General features: G+C 35.7%; 1 protein-coding gene across 1 annotated transcript; it reads right to left on the reverse strand.

Annotated features, from left to right (window-relative positions):
* Positions 1 to 1,467: 1,467 nt before the first annotated feature.
* SEC62 (SEC62 preprotein translocation factor) lies at positions 1,468 to 26,436 on the reverse strand. Its single transcript, XM_016203009.2, has 8 exons — positions 26,373 to 26,436; positions 18,065 to 18,173; positions 16,933 to 17,038; positions 11,083 to 11,287; positions 10,759 to 10,851; positions 8,183 to 8,243; positions 5,574 to 5,693; positions 1,468 to 3,043 (listed from the first exon to the last, which is right to left on the reverse strand). The coding sequence occupies exons 1-8, from the start codon at positions 26,406 to 26,408 to the stop codon at positions 2,574 to 2,576; spliced, it is 1,200 nt and encodes a 399-aa protein (XP_016058495.2). The 5' UTR covers positions 26,409 to 26,436; the 3' UTR covers positions 1,468 to 2,573.
* Positions 26,437 to 27,865: the final 1,429 nt, after the last annotated feature.

The raw sequence follows: 27,865 nt of genomic DNA on the forward strand, positions 1-27,865 counted from the left end.
GTACTTGCTGTTTTCTTCCTAATGAAGATTTTAAAAAAAGAAAATGCAATTTACAAAAGATAGAAGATGATTTTTCTATAGTTGGCAGCTAATTGGTACCAGAAAGGGGGGAAATGTTAAAACCCATCACCCCTGCATAATTTCAGTGTAATATATTAACATTCTGAATAGTATTTGACTAAATCCAAATTATTTCAATTAAAATTGCCTAGAAGGCCAATATAGTATGAAAACTAAAGAAGTCAATGGAGATAAAAAGAAAAACCACCTATTTAATACACTGACTTCAATGACAGTCACAAATGCACTATTGTTATTATGTGGACTCAGCTGGTGAATTCAATCCTTAGTTAGGCCTATTTATACTCATTCCACAATAAATCCTACATGATCCTAAAGTTTCACGCTTCTCCTTTTCAGTAGTGTGGCAAACCTGAAGTTCTTTTTTTTTTTTAATCCCCATTTCACTGGCAAATGTAAACATTCTCCATGCTCTGGCATAAGAATATTTAATATTAGCCAACAAAGACAGCCGTCTACCCTGAGGGATATAATAGTGGTAGCCTTTTAATTTTTCTATTTGTTTAAAGTACACAACTTGAACAGTAAAAGACACTGAGCTGAAGTTTCTAACTTGCTTTCTAACAAAAAAAAGAATGACATTTCCCCCCAGGAACCACCAGAAATTTATAAAAATGTGTACTAACATTTTGTAAGATTGCACAAACATCAATAAGCTGACTTTCCTGCCATGCAACAAAGGTCTTTAAGAGGAGACACAGTACAAATATTATAAAGAGCTTTAGGATAAATATTGAGTGCCTGGGTATTATCATAGTAGTAAAGGTTAAGTCATTTTTATTTCTGAAAAATACTTTTGGTACCATTACCATAGCCCAAAATAGGCATTAATGCTACTGGTGGTTAAGAAGCTCAGAAGCTAAAATTATGCATCCCTCACTGTGGAAATTATGCAGGAGAGCTCTGAAAATGTGAGGGGAAAACACCCTCGCACTTAAATCAATAAATATTTGCTAGGAGGAAACTTTTAAAATGATTGCAGCCTTGACAGAGTTGCGTTAACACCAAATAGCCACATTCCTGGCCACTTACAAGTATTATAAAGAAGCAATAAAGCTATATGTAATAAAATGTGTCAATACACAGAAAGTGTATTTTTTCACAATTAGAAAAATTTAACATCTTTAAGTCAAACACTTAAATGGGAAACAGCCTAAAGAAAAATAAAGACCCACACCTGCCACCTATTTCAACTACAAAGCAAAATGCCCTCGCTGTGACTGAAGGAAAATAATTTAATATTCAGTATCAGTTTATAAGAGCATAACTCCAAGGAACGATTATGCTTATAAATAAATGTAAGATTTTTCCAAAGATTTGTAATTAAGATATACAAGACATAAAATCAAACTGCAAAACTAGTTCAAAGCAATTAGAGTCCAATGGTTCTCTTATGTTTTCTTTTATGTTCTTTATTTTAAATTGATATTTTAGAACAGTGAATTATCTTTCATAGCAGTGCCTCCAGGTCTGATAATACAGTACCCCACTTCCGAATGTAGAGATTTAAGATAAATCAAAATGAACATTAAGGCGTACAAACAGCTACTTTAAGTCTGTTCTTATTTAATAAGGACCATTATAACTCATTCAAATACATGGAATGTTGGCACAAAACTTGAAGCTGCTGTAGAAAGATCACAGATGTTCTGTGGGTTATTGGTACTTCCATTTCTCTAAAAACATACCCTTAAATGGTCTTAATTTTACAAATTTAAGTGTTAAGAAAATGTCTAAATAATAAGTAACAATTAAAATAAAATGTTTATTTGTAAATTATATACAGAATACATTTTACTTTACGACAAGGAAACGAGAAGAGCCATGATCTCCCAACAACGCTGTTTCGCTTTCTCTGCTGGAGATGACCACCCCTCTCTGAATCAGATGTACAAACCAGTTTGGATTTCCTAAGCTGGAAATGGAGAATTTGTAGCTAAACTACAAGTGCTATTGCAGTATTACTAGTTGGCTTGTTTCCACAAAATGCTTTTGAACCCTGTTAATTCAGAATCTTAGAAATTTCCTGGTATAATTTTATAATCAACAAAAGTTAACTGTCAAAAACAATGAGTTTAAGCATTTCATCTCAAAGAAACTGAAATGGCTACATAACTATACATAATCTGAAATGTCGGTGTCTCTTTTTTATCCCTTTTAATTATTTTGATTAGTCTAACAGTAAAAAGCCATACAACTATCAAAAATGCCATTAATCTAAATGTCATTGTGGAAAGTGCACCTTTGACAACAATCAAAATTAATGAGACCTATGTCCTGTAAAATTATCAAATAGATAAAACTTATAAATGGCTTTTGACTGTACCAATAATAGTATTCTATGAAATGAAGGACTGAATAGTCCTTGGATGTCAAATACATTTCAGTAAATGGATTTAAAGAATGCTACAAATGTCAGGTATGCATTATGATGATCAGCCAACATAGAAAATCCAACCTCTTGCACTTTTTTAGTCCCAAAATTAGGCAGATTATGATTTTTCATGTGAAGATTTAGTTGTTTCTCCATCATCGTCATCTTCTTCCTCCTCTTCACAATCACCATCTGTTTGTTGTTCCAGTTCCTCTTTTGTGATCATTTCAAAATCATTCCCATTCCCACTACTGTGCTGGGATCGGTCATCCTCCCTCCTGTCACTGTCCGTATCAGAATGCCGTTCTCCACCCGAGCCTTCTGCTCCGTGACTTGCGGGTCCTACTTTACCCTCCTCATCTTCCTTTCTCTCACTGTCTGACTTTTCCTCACTGTCGGACTTCTGCTGCCTTTTGGTTTCAGACTTCTCATCTTTCTTTAAGTCTGCCTTTGGTCCTTTATATTCATGTGTGTACAGAGGCCTGAAGGAGTCAATGAAGCCCACATCGGCAGTCAGATTTGGCAAGAACCAGAAGTGGTGCCTTCCTCCAGTTATGAGCCAAATGATGAGAAACAGAATGCAACGAGCTGTGGGGGAAAAATTTCTCTGATTGAATAATTCAGGCACTGACCCTGAGAGCAGGGAATAGTTGTTAAGAAAAAACTGGGAAAAACATTCAGAGTGTTATTATTTGCACACTGCATGCACCTTAAATTAAACAATTAAATCCTGATTAGTTTAGCAGCTATCACGTTCTTCCTCTAGGCACAGAGCATTCTGTTCTGAACTTGAGGGCATAATGCTACAATGCCATTCAAAAAATTACTTTATGTTCTTTCAGCTGGGTGCTGTTCAACAGATAGGCACTTATGGTTTAAGTACTTTGCTATGTTATAGTTCAAGAAACACAGCATCAGTTGGACCTTTAAGTATGCACAAGAACATAGTGTAGAAAAAGGAAATAAATGTGAGGAAGGAATGAAGGTATCTTAAGAAGCCTGTAAAAAGGAAAAAGCAGGGTTCATGATGACTTTCCTAGATTCTAAGCACTTTAGCAATTCTCCATAAAAAAATTAAAAATTATACTTTTATGACCATATTAGTATAAATACAAATAAAAATTCTGCATAGGTTCATTACTATATACATGTGTATATATTATTACTTCTGATTTTAAAAAAATGAAAACACTCAGTGGGTCCAAGGCATATGCCTACTCTGCCTAAACGGTAAGTTTTCTAAGTAAAATGTTTTGAATAAGAGAACATTTCCTAGAAGTTATATTTTTTAAAAATTCAGTAATTAAATAATTCTGCTTTTTTAAGGACCAACCCTCTCCCAATATTAGGAAATAATATAATGCTTATGAAAGCCAGATCAGTTAAACAAATAGGGTTTGTGGTTATTTCCAAAGCAATATATGACAAAACTGTGGTTAGATAATGGAAAAATTAGAGAATTTTAGAGTTTATCATAATGAAGTTATCAAAAACCCAAAACCCAATTTCTCTTAATTTACCAATTACAAAGAGCTGAGTGATTTTCCTATTTTTAAAAAAGTCATATTACGTGAATGTTATGGTCTAGTCAATTAGGATAGGTTTTTGGTTGTTTTCTTCATAGACAATTATATCAATGTTTTCATATAAGGCCTAAAAGAAGCTCATGTATGCTTTTTCCATTATTGCTTTGGATAAATAAAAGGAAATGGTTTTTAGCTGCCTTGACTTTTATGAGGTAGTAATTTCTATTTTCACAAAAGAATATAAATATTCTGAAAGACTGTAGACATTATTTTGTGGTACAAACAGAAAAGGCAAATATGTTTGAAACTATGATTTAAGAATAAATTCCACTGATAAAAAAACAATGAGCACCTTTTAAGGAGGCTGTACAATTTTTTTCTCCAAATATAATTATAATGCTATGATAGGCTTTATAGGGTTGTAAGACAGATGCTTCATAATATCAAACCTTGCCTCAAATCCAAGAAAAAGAAGTATAGAAATGGCACAAGTAACATTAAATTCTCATCATATCTAAATTGAGCATAGCAGAATTCTAACATGTTTTATAGTTTTTCTCTATGTGACATTAGATTACCAGGGGCAAAAGGGGAAGAATCATGGGAAAATCACTGTGACATATATTGTCATACTGTTTCTATGCTAAAAGTGACACATTTAGAAAATAGCTGAAAGTCTTATTTTATTTTTAATTTTTTAATTATTGATTTCAGAGAGGGGAAGGGAGAGATAGAAACATCAATGATGAGAGTCAATGACTGGCTCCTCCTACATGCCCCCTACTGGGGATCAAGCCCACAACCCGGGCATGTGCCCTGGCTGGGATTCGAATCATGACCCCTTAGTTCATAGGTCGGTGCTCAACCACTGAACCACTGTGGCTGAGCTAAAGGTCTTATTTTAAATGACAATATTAACAATACATATTCAAAGTAGCACAAAATGTAATTTTGACTAATATATAATAGTTCATAGGATAATATAAATGAAATATCAAGTTTACAAGTGGGCTATAGATCAAAATTATTTGAAAATATGTTTAGAATTGCATTTTTTAACAAATGGCTAGGGCTCATTTCCCATAATTTTTAAAAAACATTTTAAAACTCCTTAATGCATCTAGAATTTATTTTGGTATATGGGTACAAATTGATTTTTCCTAATGGCAAATCAATTATTTAGAATAATTTATTAAACAAATAATTTATATACAAATAATTTAAATATTTAAATAAGTTTCATCTGCCCTAAGTCAAAACATAAACATGTTTTACTGAAAATATTATGTTGAATAAAGAAACACTGTAAAAATATTAATATCCTTGCAATAGCTAAATTTTAAAGCACATCAATGTGCAGATTAAGCTACATTAAATCTTTTTTCTTCAGAACAGGCCAAATCTAATCAAGCAGATACACTACTCCTTCAAGCCGGAGTCAGATTTGGGATATGACCGAAAAAGTAGGTCCATATACTTCTTGATTTGCCTACATTAATTTTGCGATTAAGCTTCACTGAAGCTCCAGACTACAGTTTTAAATGCTCAACATCTACCTTACTGAAGTCAGTTTTACTTGAAATAATACTTACCAACAGCAAGGAGAAGAATGCTGGCTACAAAACAGCCTGCACCCACACTGAGGTAATAAACACCCACTCTCATTTCTGCTGGCCAAAGAGGGAAGAGGGTGGCTGCTATCACTGCAATCACTGGAATGAGAAATGATAAAGTTACATAGGTAACTTTTAGATCAAAATTTTAAATGGCTTGGATGAAATAACAGTGTATACATTCATAGGGGAGGAAAACTGAAAAATAAATATATTGAAATAAATTTGAAAATTGCCATCTTTTATAGGTAAAATATGGTCAAATATCAGCCATTTCCCATAATTCAGTTTAACATTTTAACTACTGTTCCCTAAATTAGGTTAAGAATTTTCTAGTATAAATTAGATATAGTTAGAAAAAAGTGCTGTCAAAAAATGTGAAATTGTTAGCTCCTTAAATGATCAACTGCTACTGTTCTCCAGCAATGTCTACTTTATTTTTTGATTATAAGATATCTGCCTACTGAATAGGGGAGCTTAAAGAAACAACCACCTAATAACAAAACTAACAAAAAAAATTATTCCATAGATCCTCCCTGGATATTTTGATTCTGGGGTAGAGCTCTGACAAATACAGATTGAAAAGGTCACCAGGTGGTTACCATCTTTGGATGAGCTAAGAAAAATTCCTACTTAATTCCCAAAGTGAAAAATTAAATTAGACCTGTCCACTCTATATGGGAAAATCTTTAAAGACTAGGATTTTAAGTAAAACAATATTCGTTGTATTTTTTAATGGTAGCATACATGCTCATTGTAAAAACTACAAACAAGTGCAAAAATGACATTAAAATCATTCATAACTATCACCACTATTTATATTTAGGTGCATTCAATTAGTGATGCAGATGGTTTTTGGTAGTCGGAAACTGTATATACAAGTATCTCCAATTTTTTTCTAAGTACAGCAGGACTACACTGAACAATCATAAGAAATTAGAAGTCTGGTTATTAGGTTTTAGAGCAAAAGAAATCAGGTTTCAAATTCTAGCTATATAATTTATAAGCTAAGTAACCCTGGGCAAGTTATTTAACCCCTTTGAGGCTAGGTTACTTTATATTTAATGTGTCTATTCCTATTTTTTAAAGGCTGTTGTAAGGATGAAATGAAACAATGCATGTAAAATATTTAGCAAAGTTACTAGTATGTAGTAAGTGATCAACAGCTATCAGGTGTTTGGGTGGGGATTGTTTGAGTTTCAACTCTTAAGAGTTATTTTGAATGGGATCCTATGATACCTTATTGATCAAGCTTGTTTGTTTAACTGTGTTTTTTTTTAACTTGTTAAATAATTCTCTCCCTCCCCTACCCTGAATAACACATACCCATGGTTAAAAAACAAAACAAAAATAAAAACAAAACAAAAGGTATAAAGTGAGGTCTTCATCCAATTCTTGGTTCACTCCCCAGAAGTTAATAAGCACTATGTTTCTTATTTGTACTCCCAGAGACTGCCTATATAAAATTAAAATGAGCTCCATAGAATTTTTTTTCTATATTAATAAGCTTATACTATTCTTATTCTTTTGCAATTTTTTTTCCATTTAATCAATTCTAGATATCTTTCTATCAGTACATCCTACCTAATTCTTTAAAAGCTGTATTGTATTCTAGTGAGCAGTTGCACCATTTTCCTACTGAAGAATTTGAATTGCTTCCGGTTTTGTCCTATTATACACAACAGTTCAACAAATATCAAAGTATATGCACATTTGTACAACTGATTACAGCACAAGATAAATTAGTTGAGGTGTCAACGTTAGATCAAAAGGTGTAAGCATTTAAAACTTGAAAGATAATTGCTAATTACCCTCCTAAATATAATCAGAAGGATTTGGATTAGAATAGATAATTGTGTCAATGCACACTTCTGAATAGATTCTTTGAGCAACTGTATCAAGAACAGCCATGACCCCTGGCTCGGTGGGCCAGCTGCCTGGAGCACCGTCCCATACACCAAAAGGTTGTGGGTTTGATCCCTGGTCTGAGTGCACAGAAGAGGCAATTGATCAATGTTGCTCTCTCACATTGATGTTCCTCTCTGTCTCTCTCCCTAAAAAATGCAATAAAAATACATCCTTGGGTGAGGATTAAAAAAAAAAAAGAACAGCCATGGGATCAATTCATAGAATAGCTGGGTCAGTGTATATACATTTAAAATCTGAAAAGGTATTGCCAAACTGCCCTCTACAAAAACAAAAACAAGAACAAGGGACATACCATCAATTGTTAGAGAGTGTTGGTTTTTCCCAAGTGTTGGACTTTCACTAAGACTAGGTATTATCAAACTCTGTAATCCTCTTAATCATTGTTGCTTTAATTTGTATTTATTATATGATTAAGTATCATTAATGATTATTGGTCACTGTATTTCTTTATCTGTGAGCTACCTTTACCATTTTTCTACCAGGCTGTTAATCTCTTAAATATCTTTGCTTTAATGTGTTGCAAATATTTTCTTCATTTTATCATTTATCTTCTGACTTTAAAGTATACTTTTAAAAAAACACTATTTTATGTTTAAATATTTTTCTTTATGGCATCAGCATTTTTATTTTCCTTTCTAAATTTCAGAGACTGTACTTACCAAGAATTAATCCCATGACAAAGGTTTTAAAGTGAACTGGGTCATAGATCCACACAAATACCTAGAAGAGTCAAGAAACCACAGTGCTTTAAGTTTTAAGGTCACATTAGAAAGTTAAGTTCAATTCTATATTTCAGATCTTTTACAAAAGTAATCTCCAACCTTTTAAGATGTAAGAACTGCTTTTTAAGGTAAACAAATTTCAGAGACCTTTCCTTCAGTAGTAGTGGTTTTATTTTTTTTCTATCCATTCAGTTATAAAATTCTTTAAAAAACTATATTCTATAATGCACTTAAATTTCTACATACTTACACGCTTTTAACAATTTGTTCATGTTTGTAAACCATTATTTATTCAACCAGAAGACAAAAAATTTACAACCTTTTTGTCCTTAATATAATTATGTACACGGGCATGGACAGAACTAGTCTGGGCTAAGAACACAGTTAAATAGATTCCAGCCAGGCTCTATTACAGACCTGGCAGCTCTCAACATCACCCTGTCCTTTCCCACTGGTGAGATATAAGAAAACATTAAAGATCATGCTTAGTGAACATAAAGATCCTATGACTCCCTGTAATAATTTCATTGCCTACTTCCCCGTGGAGGATCTGTGGCCCATAAGCTGGAAACCGATGCTTTAAAGCTTGATTTACTTATACAACAGAAATTGGCTTCATTCAAACAATCAAACTCTGCATAACCATTATCCATAAAACTCCTGGATTTATCTCTTAATTTCTAAATAACATTATTTTTCCATTTCTTGGTTCTATCTTGACCAGAATTCTTTGGTACTGTCTTTTGATTTGGTTCTATTTCTAGCATTGGGGGTTCCATTCCTTTTTTTTTTTTAACTCTGCACATTTCCCCTGGAAATAAGATCCCTAGACATCACTTCTGCCAGTTAGCATTCTAAAAAAACAATTTTTTAAAGACATTTCCCACCTTTGTAAGTTTGAAAGCATGCTTCTTTCTACACCTTCCTACAGAATACTATCTAGTCTTTTCAGGAATGCAAGCACCCATGGTTTTGTTCAGACTGCTACATTTGCCTAACAGATCTATTAACACTTTCCCAGTGTGCCTGGCAATGTGCCAGTCTCTTTCAAGGCTCAGCTCGTGTTTAGGATCTTCAGAACCTCCTTACCCTCTTGGTTAAATTAGCTATCCCTAACTGGTGTTCTCACATCCTAACACAACATACTGTAACACAGTACCATGTTTAAAAGTTTGTATGTTTGCTAGACTATGAGCTTCTAAGAAGAAAATTTTATCTTATGTATCATGCTACTCCCAGCATCTATAAAAATGTCTTGGCATATAGCTGATGCTTGATGTCTAAAACTGAAGGTATTTGAGCTTTCGTGTTAGGAAAGACCTGTGGTCTTCATTTACGTGGTTCTTAAGCATGGGTTCACGTCAGAATACCCTGGGACACGTTATACGACACACAAATGATTCTCATGCAAGTGTGTCTGGAATGAGCCTAGGGCACATATTTTCTGAAAAGCTTTCCTAGAATTTCAAACTCATAGTTCCCAGAATGACTACTTTATATATACTACTTTTGTATTAGGAATAGGAAGAAAATATATACCTTAAAATTCACAACAATTCAATGGTGAGTATATATAACTAACATTTTTGTATTGGTTTAGTGACTAAATTAAGCAGTCTTTATGGAAGGCTACCACCACACAAATCTCCTATTACAAAAAAACACTAATGTTGAAAATTTTAGGCCCTTAAAGTAGTGTGTCTGATTATACGAGGCAAAAACCAGTAGGTGCCCCCCCCTTAACCATTCTTCTCTTTTTGACAGTAATGGAAATCCTGCATTTTGGCTGGGCAAATGACCACCCAGTACAAACCTTTCTAAGGTTTTACTACAGGTAGGCACGACCATGGGACTAGGTTCTGGAGAATAGAATCCAAGTGGAAATGAAACTGCCAGCTTCCAGGAAGGTGTCGTTAAAGAGGAGGCATGTCCCTCATTCTTCTTCCCTCCTCTGGATGCAGATGCAAGGTTGGCAGTCATTTTGGACCATGAGGGAATTATACCTCACACAGGAGGAAGAACTCAGGTCTACCATGAAGCTGCCATCATCTGTAGTGCTTACCCTTCAGAGTTCCTTGATAAGACAGAAATAAGCATCTATTTTGTTTAAAGCCACTGTTGTTTCAGGTTTCCTATCACTCATACACAGCTGAACCAAATTATGACTGATTTTTCATAAATTTTATGTCTGAATTTAGAGAAATTATTGACTTTTTAAATATGTTTTTTATTGATTTGAGAGAGAGGGGGAGAGAGAGTGAGAAACATCCTTCGGTTGCCTCCAGTATGCACCCTGACTGGGGATTGAACCCGCCACCCTTTGGTACATGGGACGACACTCCAACCGAGCAATACTGGCCAGGGCCAGAGAAATTACTGATTTTTAAAAAGAGCAGATTTTATACCTACATGGTTAAATTTATCTAAATTATTTTCTTAGTGAAAGCACCAAAGATAATTCTAAAAACTCCTATGGAAACCTGGATTTCTACCCATCAGCTAGATACTCTTACCTCATTTCCATCCAGAAAAACTTGATCATCATGTGGCTCAAGCTTGAATTTTTTCTTAGTTTCCTTCTTTTTGGGAGTTCCTGGAGCTTCCTCCTATTAAAAGACAAGTTAAATAGGAGAAAAAGCACTTATAAACAAGCAAACAAAAAGCACTATGACGTTTGTATAGTAAAAAAATGTTAATCTTTGAGACACAGAAATCAAAATTCTCAGCCATGGTATTTTTAACCCTGAATGTGGTTGTTGCACAGTATTTCAAAAGTGCTCAGATGCCAGTGATCGTGCATACATAAGGACTCGATTTTTTACTTAATCTTAAATCACCTTTTTCGATTCTTCCTTTTCTCCATCTTTTTTTTTTTCTTTTTCCTTTTTGGTCTTTTCATCCTTTAGACTTTCTTTCTTGCTCTTTTTATCTTCTTCTTTCCCACTTTCAGCTTTTCCTTTTTCTTTTTCTTTTTTTATGTCTTTATCATACTTCATTTTCATTACTTTTAGTGCTCGGTGAAAAAACTGTTTCTTTAAAAGCCTTTAGAAAAAAGATATGACAATTATAAGATACAGACTAAAAAGCAAAAATATCAAGACCTGAATAAAATGAGCAAGGACATGGGAAAAAAAGCCAATCCCACCTCCAATAAAAAGCACAGCCAATATGAGTCTATAAAAGTTGTTAGTCTAATTTTCATTTTTTTAACTACATAACTTAGATAGGAGATTATATAGGTTTGGGAGTAATCTTATGAAACTTTTCTCTACGTTTGTTAAGGGTAACCAAGCCCAGCCGGCATGGCTCAGTGGTTGAGCATCAACCTACGATCTAGGTCTTGGTTTGATTCCTGAATAGGGCACATGCCCAAGTTTTGGGCTCAATCCCCAGTGTGGCCCAAGTTTTGGGCTCAATCCCCAGTGTGGGGTGTGCAGGAGGCAGTGGATCAATGACTCTCTCATCACTGATGTTTCTCTCTCTCTTCCTCTCCCTTCCTCTCTCTGAAATCAATAAAGATATATAAATATACATATTTATATTATATATATTATTTTTTAAAAAAAGAGTAACCAAGACTCTGCTTTATTTAAGTCTCAAATTCAAGAGCACACATAAGGGTCCAATAAATATTTTTTTAAAATGTTAACAGATTAAAAATATGCCCATGATTTGATCTAAATCATGTCTTCTGCTGTCTTTATATTATTTTTTTCTCCATATACTTCACCATTCATCCTACCACTATAATGAAATATTTTCAATTAAGTAATGAATAATTAAATATGCTAAGGTAAGATTTCTGGACTCTGAAAACAACTCTCACAGTATCAAACGGAAAACTGTACAATATATTTGGAAAACAACACTAGGTACTCGTGTCACTAATTTTGCTCAAGACACTGTTCTCCCCTCTCCTTAGCAGGTATTTTTTACATTCCTTCTTCGGGGCTTTTACACTGTCTATTCCCTCCACCTGGAATAAGCACGCCCTTTTGGCTCACTACCTCGCTTCCTTCGAGTCTTCCCTCAAATGTTACCTTCTCACCTAAGCCTACCCTATTTAAAATTATAAACCCATGCCCCATCCTTCCTCCTGTTTCCTGTTATCCTATCCAAAACATTTATCTTGTAATCTGATATGCAATTTATGGATGTCTGTTTTCCCCTTTCACTAGACCGTAATCCACTTACCAGTGCGATCCCTGCTTTATTCATTTCTTTACATGATGTGTTCAGAAGCTCAGCTGATCCAAAATTAAATAAACCTTGGTGGTAGGTCCTTTCTAAACTTATAATCCTACTAAAAAATCCTTACACTTGTCATCTAAAAGCCATCTTTTCAAATCTTATGTTCCAGTTTCAGAGTTCCTGATTTCTATCTTCATTCCTGCCTAATAAAGTACAACCACCAAAACACAACTCACTGCCACCATCTGTGCCTGTTAATGGTGATTATCCACCTTTTTACCCCCACAGGTGCCTGCTCGAGCACATCATACCTCTTGTTAACTAGACACCTCTCTCTTGCCCAGCGATCACTTATTTCTGGTCATTATGTTGTATCCTCTGGAGCACCTGTTTTTACCTGCCTGGTTGGGCTTTTTTCTTCTGCCCACTGAGTACACCCCATGAACATCTCCATAAAGCTAACTTCTAGGTATTCTCACCTGGACTTCTACTTGTTCAGATGATCAATATAGCAAGTAATTGTGCAATGTCTGAAATGCCCCCAAAGATTCCACCACTAATACCTATTACATATATACATAGGTATGTAAACAAACAAAAAATTGAAATGAGTCCCTTAATAATGAACTACTTATGAGTAGAAAGTGAGATTTAAGAGTAGTGGTAGGTATTTGAATATGAAGGGGATTTTACATTTTTACTCTACTTCAGAATTTCTTATAAAAATTTATAATGAACATATTCTAATTTTATTTACTTTTGCACTTATGTGACTTATGGATTTTTCATTTATTACCACTTAATATGAAAACAAAAATACATCCTATTAAAAACCAGCATTTCATATTACAGTTCATATTATGGATCTCCACATATGAAGAGCATATGTATACACACATAGATACTTGAGTACATATTCTGAAATGGTAATGTTTGGATTTTCTTCTATGTCATTTTAAGAGTGGAAAAATTTGTTCTTAATCAAGTAATAAATAATTTCAAAAATAAAACATAGAACTTTAAGAGAGAAAAACCTTTCCCTTAGTGAGTAGACATAGGAGGGCACACAGGGAAAATTAGCGGTCACCACTCCTACACAGTTGCCCCATCCTCAAAGAAAAGTAGACTATAAACCAATCAAATTGGTGTTGAAAAGTTAACATTCAGGTAGATGGGTTCAAATACCATCTTTACCTCTTAACTACCTGTGTAGTGTTCAGTAAACTACTTAATTTTATTTAGAAAATGTGGTATCTATTTCATAGGGGTTTCTAGGACTAAATGTGAAGCATGTAGATTGTTTAGCATGGTGCCTGACATACATGTACTCAATGTTAGCCATTACTACTATATCAAAATCTTGAGTTTCATTTAATAGCTATGGACTACACAAACAAATCTGGTCTCATTAATCACTAATTATGGCACCATTCCACTCTGCAATAAGTAGTAGCAGTAATAAGTAGAATCACTGACTTATTCCTTGATTGGTCTTCAGAGAATATCTACTTCAATTCACTTTATGCCTCAAAAGTGAGAGGGCATTCACTATTGTAATATTAGTGCCTCCATTAATTAAGCTTTAAATACATCAGATAGTACAAATCACTTACACAAAGCTCTCTGACATTTTCACAGAACTATTCATACTTCCCTATCTTAGTATGTTCTGTGCCCTTTACTAGGATCAAATGTCCTTTCTCCTATTGTTTGCTCCTGTTTCAAAATGTGAAAAGACACATTTTTCTTGAAGTTTCCCTATTTCTGTCTTCCTTACAGAACACACTGCACTATAGTAGTCATGAGTCTTCTTGAACAGATTAGAATAGGTGCTTTGGAGGCAGGAACCAAGTCACAGTCATCTTTGTATTTCTGGGGCCTGGCATAGAATAGATATTTGTTAAATAAATAAATGGATTAAAGGTAGGAAGTTATTAAATTGCTTTCCTCACCTCTTAATTTTATTTTTTTAGGCTTAATGAACATTTATTGATGCCAGATATGTATTCAGGACTTTCACCTATGTGACAATGGTAAGGTTTCATTAAATGCCTACATTGTGCCATGGAGTTACAATAAAGCATAAAACAGTCCTACAATTGCTTTCAGATTTAGCTGCCAAGAAATTAGAAAAACTAACACATGCAACAATTCTAAAATAGTTAAGAGCTAAACTATATAATACCAGCTTTATAAATACTATAGAACTTTAGATATGAAGATTAATGTGGGCTAGAGGACCTGGGGAATACCAGATGGTAGAGATGGAACTTGAGAGGTATTTATATTGAAAAGCAGGGAGGATAGAGGGAGAACCATTTGGAAAAAGTGGCAGGTTATGATCAAGTAAAGACCAGAAGAGATAATGAGTGTGGTATATGAACAGGAGTCAGGAGGACGTTATTAGACTGGGGGGTTGGCGATGTAGTCACTGGGAGAGTTAGGATGGTGCTAGATTAAAAGTTGAAGAGTTTGTACTTGAAATGGGCCATAAAGAAGCATTGGAGCATATTAGGTAAGTTTGTTTTGTGTATTATCCTGCACTTTTTTGTTTTGTTTGTCCTCAAATTCCCTTAAGCCCGCTTAGCAGCTTTAGAAAATGAGACTGAAAAAGTGTCTTTTTGTACTTTTGTCTATAGCCAAGCAGGAATCCATGAGGGCTGGTCATCATGAGGCAGGCCTCTATGGTTGTATCAGAAGTGGCTTTAAAGAGTTTAAGTAGTTATGCTTCCCCATTTTAGTGCAGAAAGGACACGACAACCTGACACGAACAGGAATAACACAATGAAAACTGAGTGTTATCTCCAGGACATTTTCTGTACTCAGGTCTCTTGGGCTTTTCATGTAACAAGGTATCAAGGCTCCTAAAAGCCAAGGTGTGGATTAATGCTGGCTGCTCTCCTCAGAAATTTGGGCTTATAGATTTAATATTCAAATAGTACTGTTTTCCCTGCTATCTGAAAGTAGAGCATTCCTATGAAACCTCTTATAAGCTGAAAGGGCGCAAAAAGAAGGGTCTCCCCTACTTTTAGAAACTTTGCTTTTTGCCACGTCACTTTAGCACCTGTTTTTGCTAACCTAAAGAAATCTGGAGAGGATTTCTGCTTGTACTAATAAAACTGTTACTGTACTAACGTAGGTCTTTTGTGAACTTTCAGAAAGCGGAGGATACCTGTATTGACAGGTGAATCCTTCATCTTAATTTTTGCTTCATTAAATGCATCATCATTTTGTTGGAGGAGACAGTATAGTGTGCAATGGTTAAGAGCATGGGACTATGGAACCAGACTGCTGGATTTAGAATTCTGGCTCTGACACTTAAATAGCTGTGTGACATTTGGGTAACTTACAGTAACATTCTGTTTTGGGGTTTATTACATTGCTTAGTGTTTATATCACACATAAAAAATAAATCTATTTTGAGGCAAGGCAGGGAAATTTGTACTTTGAAGTTCTAAACACACAAATGGCTGTAAAGAAAAATACCAACTATACCACTGTTAGCTCATCCCTGCTCCAACAATGCAATTTTTATTGGTTCTGAAAGGTCCATTAGTGACTCTATTTTTTAACAACTACAGATTTTAAGAAAATTTTAATAATTCTTTAACTTTACAGCTTAAGAAGCAAGGCTGTGAAATAGTGGTTTTAAGAGGAGCCTCATGTGGCTGATACTTTAAATGCCATTAAACAATATACCAGTAAGTTGCTATGTGTAGCTCCCTCCTATACATGTAAAATAATCTAAAATGTCAAATTCCCACATATTATAAACTATAGTGTCACAAAAACAATGTTTGGTTCATCAACATCTTAATAAATATGCTTAATTATTTAAACCAAGGGAAAAATGAAAAGAAAAACCAGCATACTTATTTCCAAGAGGAAACTGATTTTTGTATACCTCTCACCATCAAGTTTTTTCCCAAAGGAGATGTACTTACTACAAAAAACATGAATATGTTACATTCTTCATTTTGGAGTCAAGAAAATAAATGTTGCAGTTGCCTTGATTTCACAAGGGATAAATTAGCAATCACTAAACAAAATAGGGAAGGGTACTTGCTAATAGCTCAGTGTGTAGGCACTAAAAGAACAAACAAGCAAACAAAAAACCCAGGAACAACAGGTCTACTAGGAATCTCTGCCAAAGTTTTGGAAAAGACTCCCCAACCATTTGCTCTAGAAAAGAAAGACTTTTTTGTTCACTGTAGGCACTAGTGTATGATTTTTATTGCTGACCCTTTGGTTTAGTCAGCCTGGAAAATATACAAATGTTAATAGAACACAAATGAAAATAAAAACACGATAGTCTAACATCAAATAAATGTATTTCCAGAGGTATTGAAGAAATCCAGTTTGCATGTAAAAGCTACGTTTCAGTTATGTTTTAATATCACTATGTTTAATGATGAAAATGGATAAGAAACTTCAGAAAGATGGAGAACATTACTAAGTTACTCTTTAGTTTTCCTTCATTAAGAAATAAACACTACCTGTTGCAGTAGTCAACCACAGACTCCCTTGTTGTAAATAAAGCTTCCTCTCCTTTCTTGGCCTTTGCCCACTTTGAATCCAAAAGGCAGTCCACTGCTTTTGAAGCTAAAGAAGAAATTTATTATTTTAAATTTAGTACACACAGAAATTTATGTCTACCTAAATAATATTTTATAAGGCAAAGTTCAACATTCTGGCATCAGAAAATAAAACCAAGTTCAGAAGAAAATTTAAGTATGATACGGTCATGATAAACAGTTCCTCGAAACTTCAATTTGTGAAGCATATCAATAAGCATCTTTTAAAAGTAATGCTGGGATATAAGTGACATTCAAAAATATTAACTGAGGCAAGATAAATTAATGGGGAAATATTCTAAACAAAAAATTCAAAATAAATGTAAACATCACTCTTATCAAATAATTACAATTAAATATAGGATAAAGAAACCAAAAATCTTCCTCTCCACAGTAACAGGAATTCTGTCATCATGCTTTTACTGTAACCCAATAAGGAATAAGCTCTGAACAATCTACTGCTGTCACTAGAAGCAGCTAAATATGTTAGTTCTGAAGCAAACAGCATGTCAATTTTTCTAAACTCTTAATGAATGTAAAAATCAATTATAACACTAAAGAAAGACAAGATATATTTATTCTCTAAAATGGCAATTCAATCTTAATGAATCAAACAGGTGAACTCAACCACTACTTATAAACTAGGGGGCTATGTTATAGATAACATTAGCTTATAATGAGGGTGTCTGGATCATGTGATGATCCAAAGCTCCTAAATTGGTTCCAACAGACTTGCTTCACACTGGATTCTACTCCAGAATTTTACAGGATTATCTTTAAGTACATGTACTATCTGAACAAAAGACAGTATTAATACTGAAAATAAATTCTATTTAAAAAAATTTTAAGAAATCTTATTACAAAGTACTTTCTTTTATCTTTTTATTATTGATAGTTTCCATCATAAAAGGAAAGAATAGGATAATCAACTGTCATACGCTCACCACCAGTTTCACTAATCTCACTTGGAAACACTTTTAAAACATCTACATATCCCAAATTTAGGTATCTTCATAAGATATATACACTAATATATACACTGATGTAATCCTACCAATAAAATAATCAACCCGGTGACCCATCATATTGGTAGACTTTGTTGGACAGTTGAATCGAAGATACTTGGCTACAGCCTTCTCTTCTTTAGATGGTTCACCAACTTCCTGCAAAGTAAGAATATTAATTTAATGTAATCGTTTACTTGAGAATTTCATGTACTGAAGAGTAATTTACAGATCTTTGTTCTGCAAATCTTTTTAAGTGGAGCATAGGCCTTTCTTTTGAACTTTCTCTGGAGTAGACCTTGGTAACCTATACTAAAGGCAGGATGAAGAATTTTTAAAATTACATGTCGCCCCGCCGGGCATGGCTCAGTGACTGAGCGTTGACCTACGATCCAGGAGATCGGGGTTCGATTCCCGGTCAGGGCACATGCCCGGATTGCAGGATGCAGCCCATCAATGACTCTCTCATCATTGATGTTTCTCTCTCTCTCCCTCTCCCTTCCTCCCTCTGAAATCAATAAAGATATATTTAAAAAAATAAAATTACATGTCTTTCAAATACAAGTTGATAGAGCCCAAACCTGTCTGCCTCTTGGCCTCAGCTACAAGGCATTTGAGTCATTTTTGTAGGATGGTAACTACATTGTACCAGTTCACCTTCACTCTTTCCTGGTCTCTTTTTATATGCCACAAAGCAATAATTCAAAAGGTTAAGTGGATGCTAATAGTGAGTGCCCAAATGTCAAAGTAAGTAGAAACAGGTGCCATAAATAAATGTTAAATAACAACCAAAGCTATGTACTCTGAACAACGGACAACAGACTCTTAGCAGCAGTTCTCACATTAACCAAAGATAGCTGTTCCAGTATAGTAGCCATAAGAACTGAGTTCTGAGATGCTGAAGTTTTGCGCTCCTTTCCCTTTCCCTTTCCCTTTGTGGTTCCAAATCCCAGATACTGTGTGGGACTGCTTCCTCGCCTTGTTTTCTTTTCTTCCCTTGTAGGGGGTAAAGCAAAAGTAAAAATGCAATAGATAATTACACTCGTACTTGAACAACTGTTTATGGAGATACATGGAGAGTTTTGGAAAGGCTGCTTTAATCCTTCCCTCTTTCTTCCATTTCTTTCTCTAAATTTTCTCATACTTTCTTCATTTATTTCCTTACCATCTTCCGTTTATTTCCGTACATTCTAAACTACTTCTTTAGTTTGATAATTCCTCCTGTGTACTGATTCTCCCCACCTGTATACTGAAGAAAATGAAGGCAGTCTATGTTTGTATCTTTTATATATATATATTTATATATATATATATATATATATATATAGACACACACACACACACATATATATATATATATACTTTTAGAAGTTGTCTTATTGCTGTGAGCTATTGAAACAAAAGTACTGTTTTTAATTACATGTTTAAGCATGATACATAAAGCACACAAACAATATTCCCAACAATAATAGTAAAGAATTATTTGTTAAGAATCTAGGATGCTGAGAATGATTAATGCTAAAGATAGCTACGTTTCAGGCAACACATTCTACTAACATGAAATAGAAAAAAATAAACTACCCGTCTTTAAGTCAGTTTTCCCACAAATTACAGAAAAGATTGAATTTAGCTATGTTTGATGACACTAAGGAACAATGAACAAACTAAGGTTTCAGCTTTAATTTTATCCTGAAAAGGGGTGATTTGTTAGATAAGTAAAAACCTGTGCTTTGGTTGTTGAGTCTCCCGACAGTTACTTCTCATATTTCTCCCTTTGCATTTCCCAATAGCCCAACTGACCGTGTATGATTCTTGTACTCTGCTACCATCCCACTTGTGAGTTATAATTTACGTCAATAAAAATTAAAAGCCCAAACTATTCAATACAAATAAAGACTATAGTAAAAAACAAACATTTATATGAATAAAAAACCTTTAACTTTGTCTATAAAAATATGCATCACAGGAAAATAAAATCTTAAAATATTTCAAATTCAAAATCTAATACTCCAACTTCACTAACATCTATAAGGTCCATAATGATTTAGTTTGAAGCCTAGTCACAAAATATATTTCTGACATGCTAAAAAATTCTATATTTCAATTTTTGAAATCACACTAAAATATATTAACATATGTTAGTTTCATATGTTAAATCATAGTACTTAATTATGCATTTCCAGGAGTCTCATCTATTAGTAATATCCTGTATATTTGTGATACAGCCAAAAAAGTAATATAATTGAAAACAATGAGATACTAAAATTGGCTTATAGAAACAAATTCTATTTTATAATCATATCCATATATGCTCATTTTCCCCCTCATTTGATATATCTGTTGCCAATTTAAAGGTTTATCTAATTAACTGAAAACTTGTTACTGCAATATAATTGATTAAAAATGACTGTGGGTGAGAAGTCTCAATAAACATAAATCAATCAAATAAGACTTACTGAGTGTTTATCCTATAATGTCTTGAGTGCTACAGTTAATACCAAAATTCTGTAAGGCATGATAGCTATACTTTGTTACAACTATCCAAAACAGCAATTGTTATTTTCCAAAATAAGCAGTAGGAAAAAAATATTTTAGGAGTAGGATTATCAATGTGGATGAGAACATCTATGAAAGACCTCTTGGAAGAGGGAGCTGGATTCTGAAAGAACAAGGTTGGGGTAAGTTGAATGGACAGCATAAACACTGTGGCTGAGAATGGGCACAAAATTTGGCTCTAGTACAAAGGAGTTAGGAAGCACTGTGAGGTTAAGTATGTATAAGCAGAATAGGGCTAAAGAGTCTTCATGGCAGTTTGAGAAATTTCAACTTTACCCTGTAAGTAGCAAAGAGACCATTAGTAGTTTTTGAATAAAAGAACATAATTAGAAAAAATGACTTAGACACATTATTTTGGTACAGGTGTATATAATGAATTGGAAAAAAATGCACAAGGCATGACAACTAGTTAGTATTCAAGTAAAACGTGATGTGATACTGGACTAGGAATGGGAAGGATTTTGGATATTTGAAACATTTCAAATGTAGAATAGATAGGACTCAATGATAAAGGATGAATGAAATGGCTGAGTAAAAGATGTCAGACCTTTAATTTGATCAACTGAAAGGATAATTTTCCAATAACAGAAATTTGGGAGGAAGATGATTCTGAGGGAAAAAACAATCATATCAACTTTAGGCATGACAAGTCTACACTCCTGTTAACATTCAATTAAACCACTTACTGAACACAGGCATAAATGCATTAACCTACTGATTATTGATAGAGGCATCACATGTAAAATCTCATATTAAGATACATAAGAAACTGAAAAGTCCAGTTTATTATTATACAATAGGGAATCTCATACTACATGAATTCACAACATTTTTAAACCTCTTTTAACAATTAACTACAAGTTCACCAAACTCATTTCCACACTGCAAAATAGACTCAAGTACAGCTGACCCTTGAACAATGCCGGGGTTAGGGGAGCTGAACTCCTGAGCAGTTGTAAATCCGTGTATAATTTTTGACTACCTCAAATCTTTACAGCTATCCCATGGCATCCATAGAGTATTGGTTTCAGGACCCCCGGCAGAGACCAAAATCCTTGGATGCTCAAGTTCTGTATATAAATGGCATAGATCAATAAATGCATAGTCAAATCTGCAGATCCACTGGTTGAATCCACACATGTGAAACCCAGGGATACCAATGGCAACTTATATTTATTGAAAAAAATTTGTGTATAAATGGACCCACAAGTTCAAATCCATGTTGTTCAAGGGTGAACTGTAATCTATTTTCATTCCTTTCTCCTTCTTAATAAAGGCACTACACTAAGCAACAATGAACAGAACAGACCCAGAAAGCATGGATTTGGATAATCTCTCCCAACTAGCCACAGCTACTTATCCATTGATATATATATATATATTTAAGTATCATTATCTTCCCTTAAACCTTAACTAGAAAAGTAGTGAATTCTACCAAGATATTGGTTTAACAGAACTGACACCTTCCTTGCTACTTGAAGTCCAAATCCTTAAAAAGTTTCTATTTTTCTTTGTGAAATGTTATGAAATATATGTTCACTATACCACATATAAGTTACACATATTATAGGCTATCTTTAATGAAAAGCACAGAATTTGTGCCATTGCGGAGGCTTTGAAGCCAGAAAGATTGATTGCTATAGAAGAATACCAAGAGAACATGACCATGGAGATATGACCACGAGAAGCTGGTAATACAGAAGATCCTGCCATGGAGTCTTCACTCTCACTGCTCCCCTGCTGCAGCCTGAAAAGTATAAAACAGTCTTACCCTCTTCCTGTTTATACATTAGACTATAGTATGCCTCCTCTTTTGTTCCCTTCTGATGTGAACAAATCTTTAGAATATTTTCAGAACTTTTCTAGAAAAATTCTAACAAAAAGTGAAGGCCTTTTGGGAAAAGCACGACCTACTAACAAAGAAAAACCAGCTCATCAACCCTCAAATGAAAATAACTATATAACACAATGAATGAGCTCAAATGTCTTAGAATGAGGAAGTTAAGAACCAATGTTTTGAGGATGAACTGCCATCTTTGCACCCAAAAACCAAGATGCTAGCTGCCACAGCTCAAAATCCAAAATTATATAAACTGAAAGTTTGGTTAGAACACTATCAAGTTATTTAACAAATACTATTTTTACTTTAGAATATATTGACACTCAAAATACTATAATGAAATATGAATTAGTTTCTAACTATATATTTTTAGACATTAAGATAACCTTTCTGAGAAAAATATATTAAATCAAGAGTCAGTAAGCTGCAGGTGTCATTGAGTCTTACAGAATTTTTGATTTAGAAGACTTAAAAAAATTCCTACAGTCAATAGAAAAAAACTATGTTCTGTGAATTGAGCAAAAAAGAAAAAGGTTAGTTCACAAACTGAATCTGTATCTTCATACAAGCAGTATAAAAATATTGGTGAAAATACAAATAGGGTTAACGAAATAAAATCTGAAAGTTGGAGGGGACCTTAGATAACTCATTTGCTTAGAGTCAGAGAGCACATTACTCATAAAGTTTGACAAGTCTCTGTATCTTAACTCTGACAGTGCACTTCTGTAATAACCCCTTAGCTTTACTCTTATTGTAAGCCTTCCATTAAACTTCTGGGGGTAGTTTTCACTTAGGACTTGCTTCCTGGGTTTCTTCTTTCTTCAGAAGGTCCCAGAGAGTTAGACTGTATAGACCTAAACTTTCTTTTCTTCTCTTTTCTGAAATTAAGCATACTGGCCCATGATATGTCAGAATTTAATTGCCAGGGGGACAAATGGGTGCAACCAAATTAACTAAGGCACAGGTTATAAAAGTTCTAAGAATTAGTAAGCCACTTAATGTCCCAAAACTCAACTACATTCTTCCCATAAGCAGAATACTAAATGGGATGCTTCTCTCTTTAGCAGGGGCAAGTCATGTTAAGTATGTTATACAATTTAATATAAAGATTTCAGGATTAAAGTATTTCAGGATAATTTATGCTATTTTATCAATGGTGAGGTAGAAAGAACATTCAACTGAGAATTAAAAGACTTGGTCTAAATCTGTTTTTACTATCTTGATGAGTGATCCTGGGTCAAGCCATATAACCTCCCTGAACCTCGGTTTATCTGTAAAACGAGGGTGATGGTTTAGAGCATTACGTTTTATACCTAGTAATACTTTTCGGTCAAGGTCCTAAAAGTAGCTTAAAGGACAATGGGGTGTGGGGATGATGGTAGTGGGATTTAAGTGATAGGGCTTTGGGGCCACCACTCTGCTTTTATATAAGAACCGTATTTGTGCAAAAAGACTCCAAACAAACCCTACTATTTGAAAATCCTTTTGAACTCTAAAACTTCATGATACTAGGATTCTAAATCAACCTTTCTCGTAAGCAGCACTTAGTTAACCTATACACACTTACTGTATGTTCTTAAAAACTTACATAATTGCATTTCTTAAATAACTTAAAATTATTTTCAAATGTTTCATTAATTTAGATTGAGATCACTTTATTTTTGGAATCTCAATCATTAAAACTTCCCAATATAATGTCAATGAATATGTAGCTTACTTCTGGTTTTCAGTGACCAGTGAAGTGAGTCCAAGAAGGAAATGTGACAAAATGGTCCTCTTGCTTCCAACTCTGATAGGATATCAGAATCTGAAATTGTGCTACACTAGAAAAATCAAATGAATTATCTACTTTTTAAAACCCTGAACTTGTCTGTATCAATCGTTTCCCCAATGTAAAATTACAATTCAACCACTAAATCTATTAAACATAAAAATCTTTTCTAAACAGAAAACATCAAGTAACAAACAGGAAACTTGGTGGATATTACAGACCTTTTTTACCCAAAAGTCTTACAATAGAATCTTTTCTGTAACTTAAACTCTGAACTTTGTCATTACATTTGAATTTTTTTGTCTAAAGTGATGCCAATATTATAGTTTCTGGGTCTCTGGGAGAAATAAATAAGGAATTTTATAAGATAGTAGTATATTTTAATTAATTTGTTAAGACTGTATATTAGTACTCCAAGGGGCACTCCCAAGATCTTCACATTCTAGGCCAAACTGATTTTTAACCATCAGATCCTCACATACTTATCTGATCTTCAAATAAACAATAGTAAGTAAATACCTATACTTTATACTTACAACCTAATGGTTTATTTAATGAATAGACAGAAGTTAATCTTTCTTCAGCCTATCAGATTGCTTAACAAAAAACAAAACAAACCATCATAAATCCTTCATCCTTAGGAAGAGGGGAAAGGAAGGAGTTAGGTACCAAGCACTCTTTTAATGTATTTTTTCACAACAACCCTAAGAGGTTCCTTTTTTAAAAAAAGGTAAATACTCCTTTTTCAGATTTGGAAATTGAGGTAAAAAGTTAAGTAACTTGCCCAAAGTTACACAGCTAACAGTTAGTGAAACATGCACAAACAGGCACACTCTGGCTCAAATTTTAGCTCCTAGCCACTACCATTACAATATAGCTTCTTAATCTACCTTTCTGTTTAATATAAAAATCACAATTGAAATAGAGCAGCTATTCAAAAAGTGAATTAGGACCACCTTTATAACAACATTAAATCATAGTTGAAATTGTAAAAACAATTCAAGACAAATTTTAATAAAAGTTATATATTCATATCCGATCAGTAACACTCAATTCTGAAAGACTATGAAGAGTATAATTAGAAATTTCTTCCATTATAACCTTAAGCCTTGGTTTTTATGACCTCTCTGAACTCGGAAGAACTGTTTCTTTATGATCCCCTTCCACATTTCCGCCCAACTCCAAATTCCAAAGTTTTCAGGAGAATTTTAACTTGAACAGCTCAAATCACCTGTGGTGTAGGCCAATGAAGCGATTTGTTTTTAATGGAGAAATAAAACATTAGTCAGAAAAAGTCATTCCAAGCCATGAAACAGTAAGGAACAGAAAGACAGTAAGTGTAACAATTTGTGATTAGTACATTAACAATTTACAACATACTATCGATTTATGATGACACATGAAGGTTTCCAGGCACATTAGCTGAGACGAGGAACATCCTGAGTCTAAGATGTGCCATGTATTTAATCCCCTTGGTAAACAGCAAGAACGACAGGGGGGAAAATCGCAGGGATGAAATGCCCAGATGGCTCCCATGTGGGACGAGGGAGGAATGTTATGTAGGTTATGAGGATGACACACTGAAAGGTTTCTGGGCGCGACCAGCTCGCCGCAGTACCAACCGGGTTGTGTTTATTTACATTGTGTCGCCTGAAAGAAAGGAAAGAAAGCCGGGGAGCTACAATTGGACTCCTAAGTTAATGCCACTGAGGAGAAAGGAGGGTCTACGCAACTGAACATCTGGGTAGGCAGATCGCCGCCGGGGCCCCCGGGGCAGCTGGCAAACCCCGATTACTCCCCTTTCCACAGTCCTTCTGTTTGCGCACAAAGAACGGGCTGCTTCAGGTCAGTCCTCCGCCTGCTTCCACCCTAATTACCGTGGCCTTAATTTCGAGATAGCTAGGGCGAGAGGGTGGGGTGGAGAAGGGAGGAGAGGGGCCCGGGGAGGAGGCCGCCTTCCCCCGCGCGGGGCCTCCCGCCTTCCGCCGCTGCCCCAGCACCTCAGCCCGGGTCTCCGCGGTCGCCAGCAGCGCCTTCCCTCAGGCCCCCCGCAACCGCGCAGCCGGCGGCCGGGCGACAGAACCCCGCCCCACCTCGCGGTCGGTCCCGCTCGCCCTTCCAGAGGGCTTCCCCCGCTTCTTCCACTTCCGAGTGCCCCGATGCCTCCTACCCCAAGACTCGGCTTTCCTACCTGAATCCGCTTCTTGTGTCGCCTGCGTTCCGCCATGTTGGCCGCTCCGCCCGGTTCCCTCTGACGTGGAGCGAGGAGGGGGGGGACGGCGGAAACCTCGCGAGAGCCTCCGCGGGGCCCGTTATGTAACCCGCGGGCGAGAGCCCCGCGAGGGGGTAGGCGGGCGGGGGGCCGTCCCCGGCTGCCCCCGGGCCTGGAGGCGCCTTCTGTCCTCCTTGGTGGCGGGAACTGGAAATCGCTGGGCCCGAGAGGACGCTGAGAAGTGGCCCGGAGAGCAGGAGGGCGGGAAAGAGCCCTGGTTGTCAAACCAGACTGAGCATCTGAATCACCTGGGAAGCTGCTCAAATACAGATTCCCGGGCCCCACCCCGCGGAGCCGGTGCGTCTGCAGCGGCGCCTTTCGCGGAGCCTTTTACCCAGACCTGTGGCTGCTCGGCGTCTCCAGCCGCGGCGCTGCGGTCTGCCCGAGGAGCCCCGCCCCGCTCATTCCCCTCGAGGACATCCTCTTCGCTCCATTTCACAGACGGGAAAACCGAGACAGCCGAGGGGCGGCGATGTTTTACCTCGTGCTCCGCGACCGGCGGAGGGCGGAGCGGAGACTCGAGCCAGCTCTCTCTCTCCACGCGGTACACGGGGTAGGCGGGCTCATCCAAAACAAACTTCGGATGCTCCATTCTCTTTTCCGTGTTGCTGCTTAAAACTCACCTTCGGAACCCAAGACTCAGAGAGAAGCTGGGGAGAGGACTGGGAGGAGGCGTCCAAGAAGCTGGGAACGAAGGAGACTGAGGGCACTTCCCACCTCGAGAACGGCTGTGATAAATAGTCATTTTAGAGACACCTAGACCGGGGAGAACGGGCTTAGGTGGCTAGCAAGTGCTCAGAAATTCTTACGACTTTATGGAGATTTTAAGGCATTTTTTATTGTTGAAAATTGGGAAAATACAGAAAAGTAAGACGAAGAAAATAAAAATCCCTAATTCTACCGCTCAGGAGACATTATCATTTTTGTTTCATTTCTTTTAGTATTCATTCCTACTTTGTGCTTGTATTTATCTTCATACATTTTCCTCTTTCCCCCAAGTCGAGATCATGCCGTATATATAATATGGTAGCCCCTTTTTTCACTTAATGTTGCGAGCATTTACTATATCATTAAAAAACTCTTCAAGTTTCCCATATTAAATACATAACCTAATAAAAAATTAAATATGTAACTAAGGCAAATAGTGGCATCCTTTTTATAAAGCAAGGTGGCTAAGGTCCTTTTTCGGACTGTGACCTGCTGCACTGGAGACAGGATCAGCAAGCCATTTGGTTCCTTCCCCCTCAGTAATCTACAGTTGGGGGGGGTGTGGTCAGGGAGGGGAGAAAAAGGGGCGGTTCTTACCAATTAACCCCAACAAATCATAGATTATGAAATATCTGTTTCCCTCAGGCCCTTTTCCCATCCGAAATGATGGGCCTGTTTTCTACTGTTTTATTTGGTGAACACTG

Source organism: Miniopterus natalensis, chromosome 6, assembly GCF_054644295.1.
Source record: "Miniopterus natalensis isolate mMinNat1 chromosome 6, mMinNat1.hap1, whole genome shotgun sequence".
Classification (NCBI taxonomy): Eukaryota; Metazoa; Chordata; class Mammalia; order Chiroptera; family Miniopteridae; genus Miniopterus; species Miniopterus natalensis.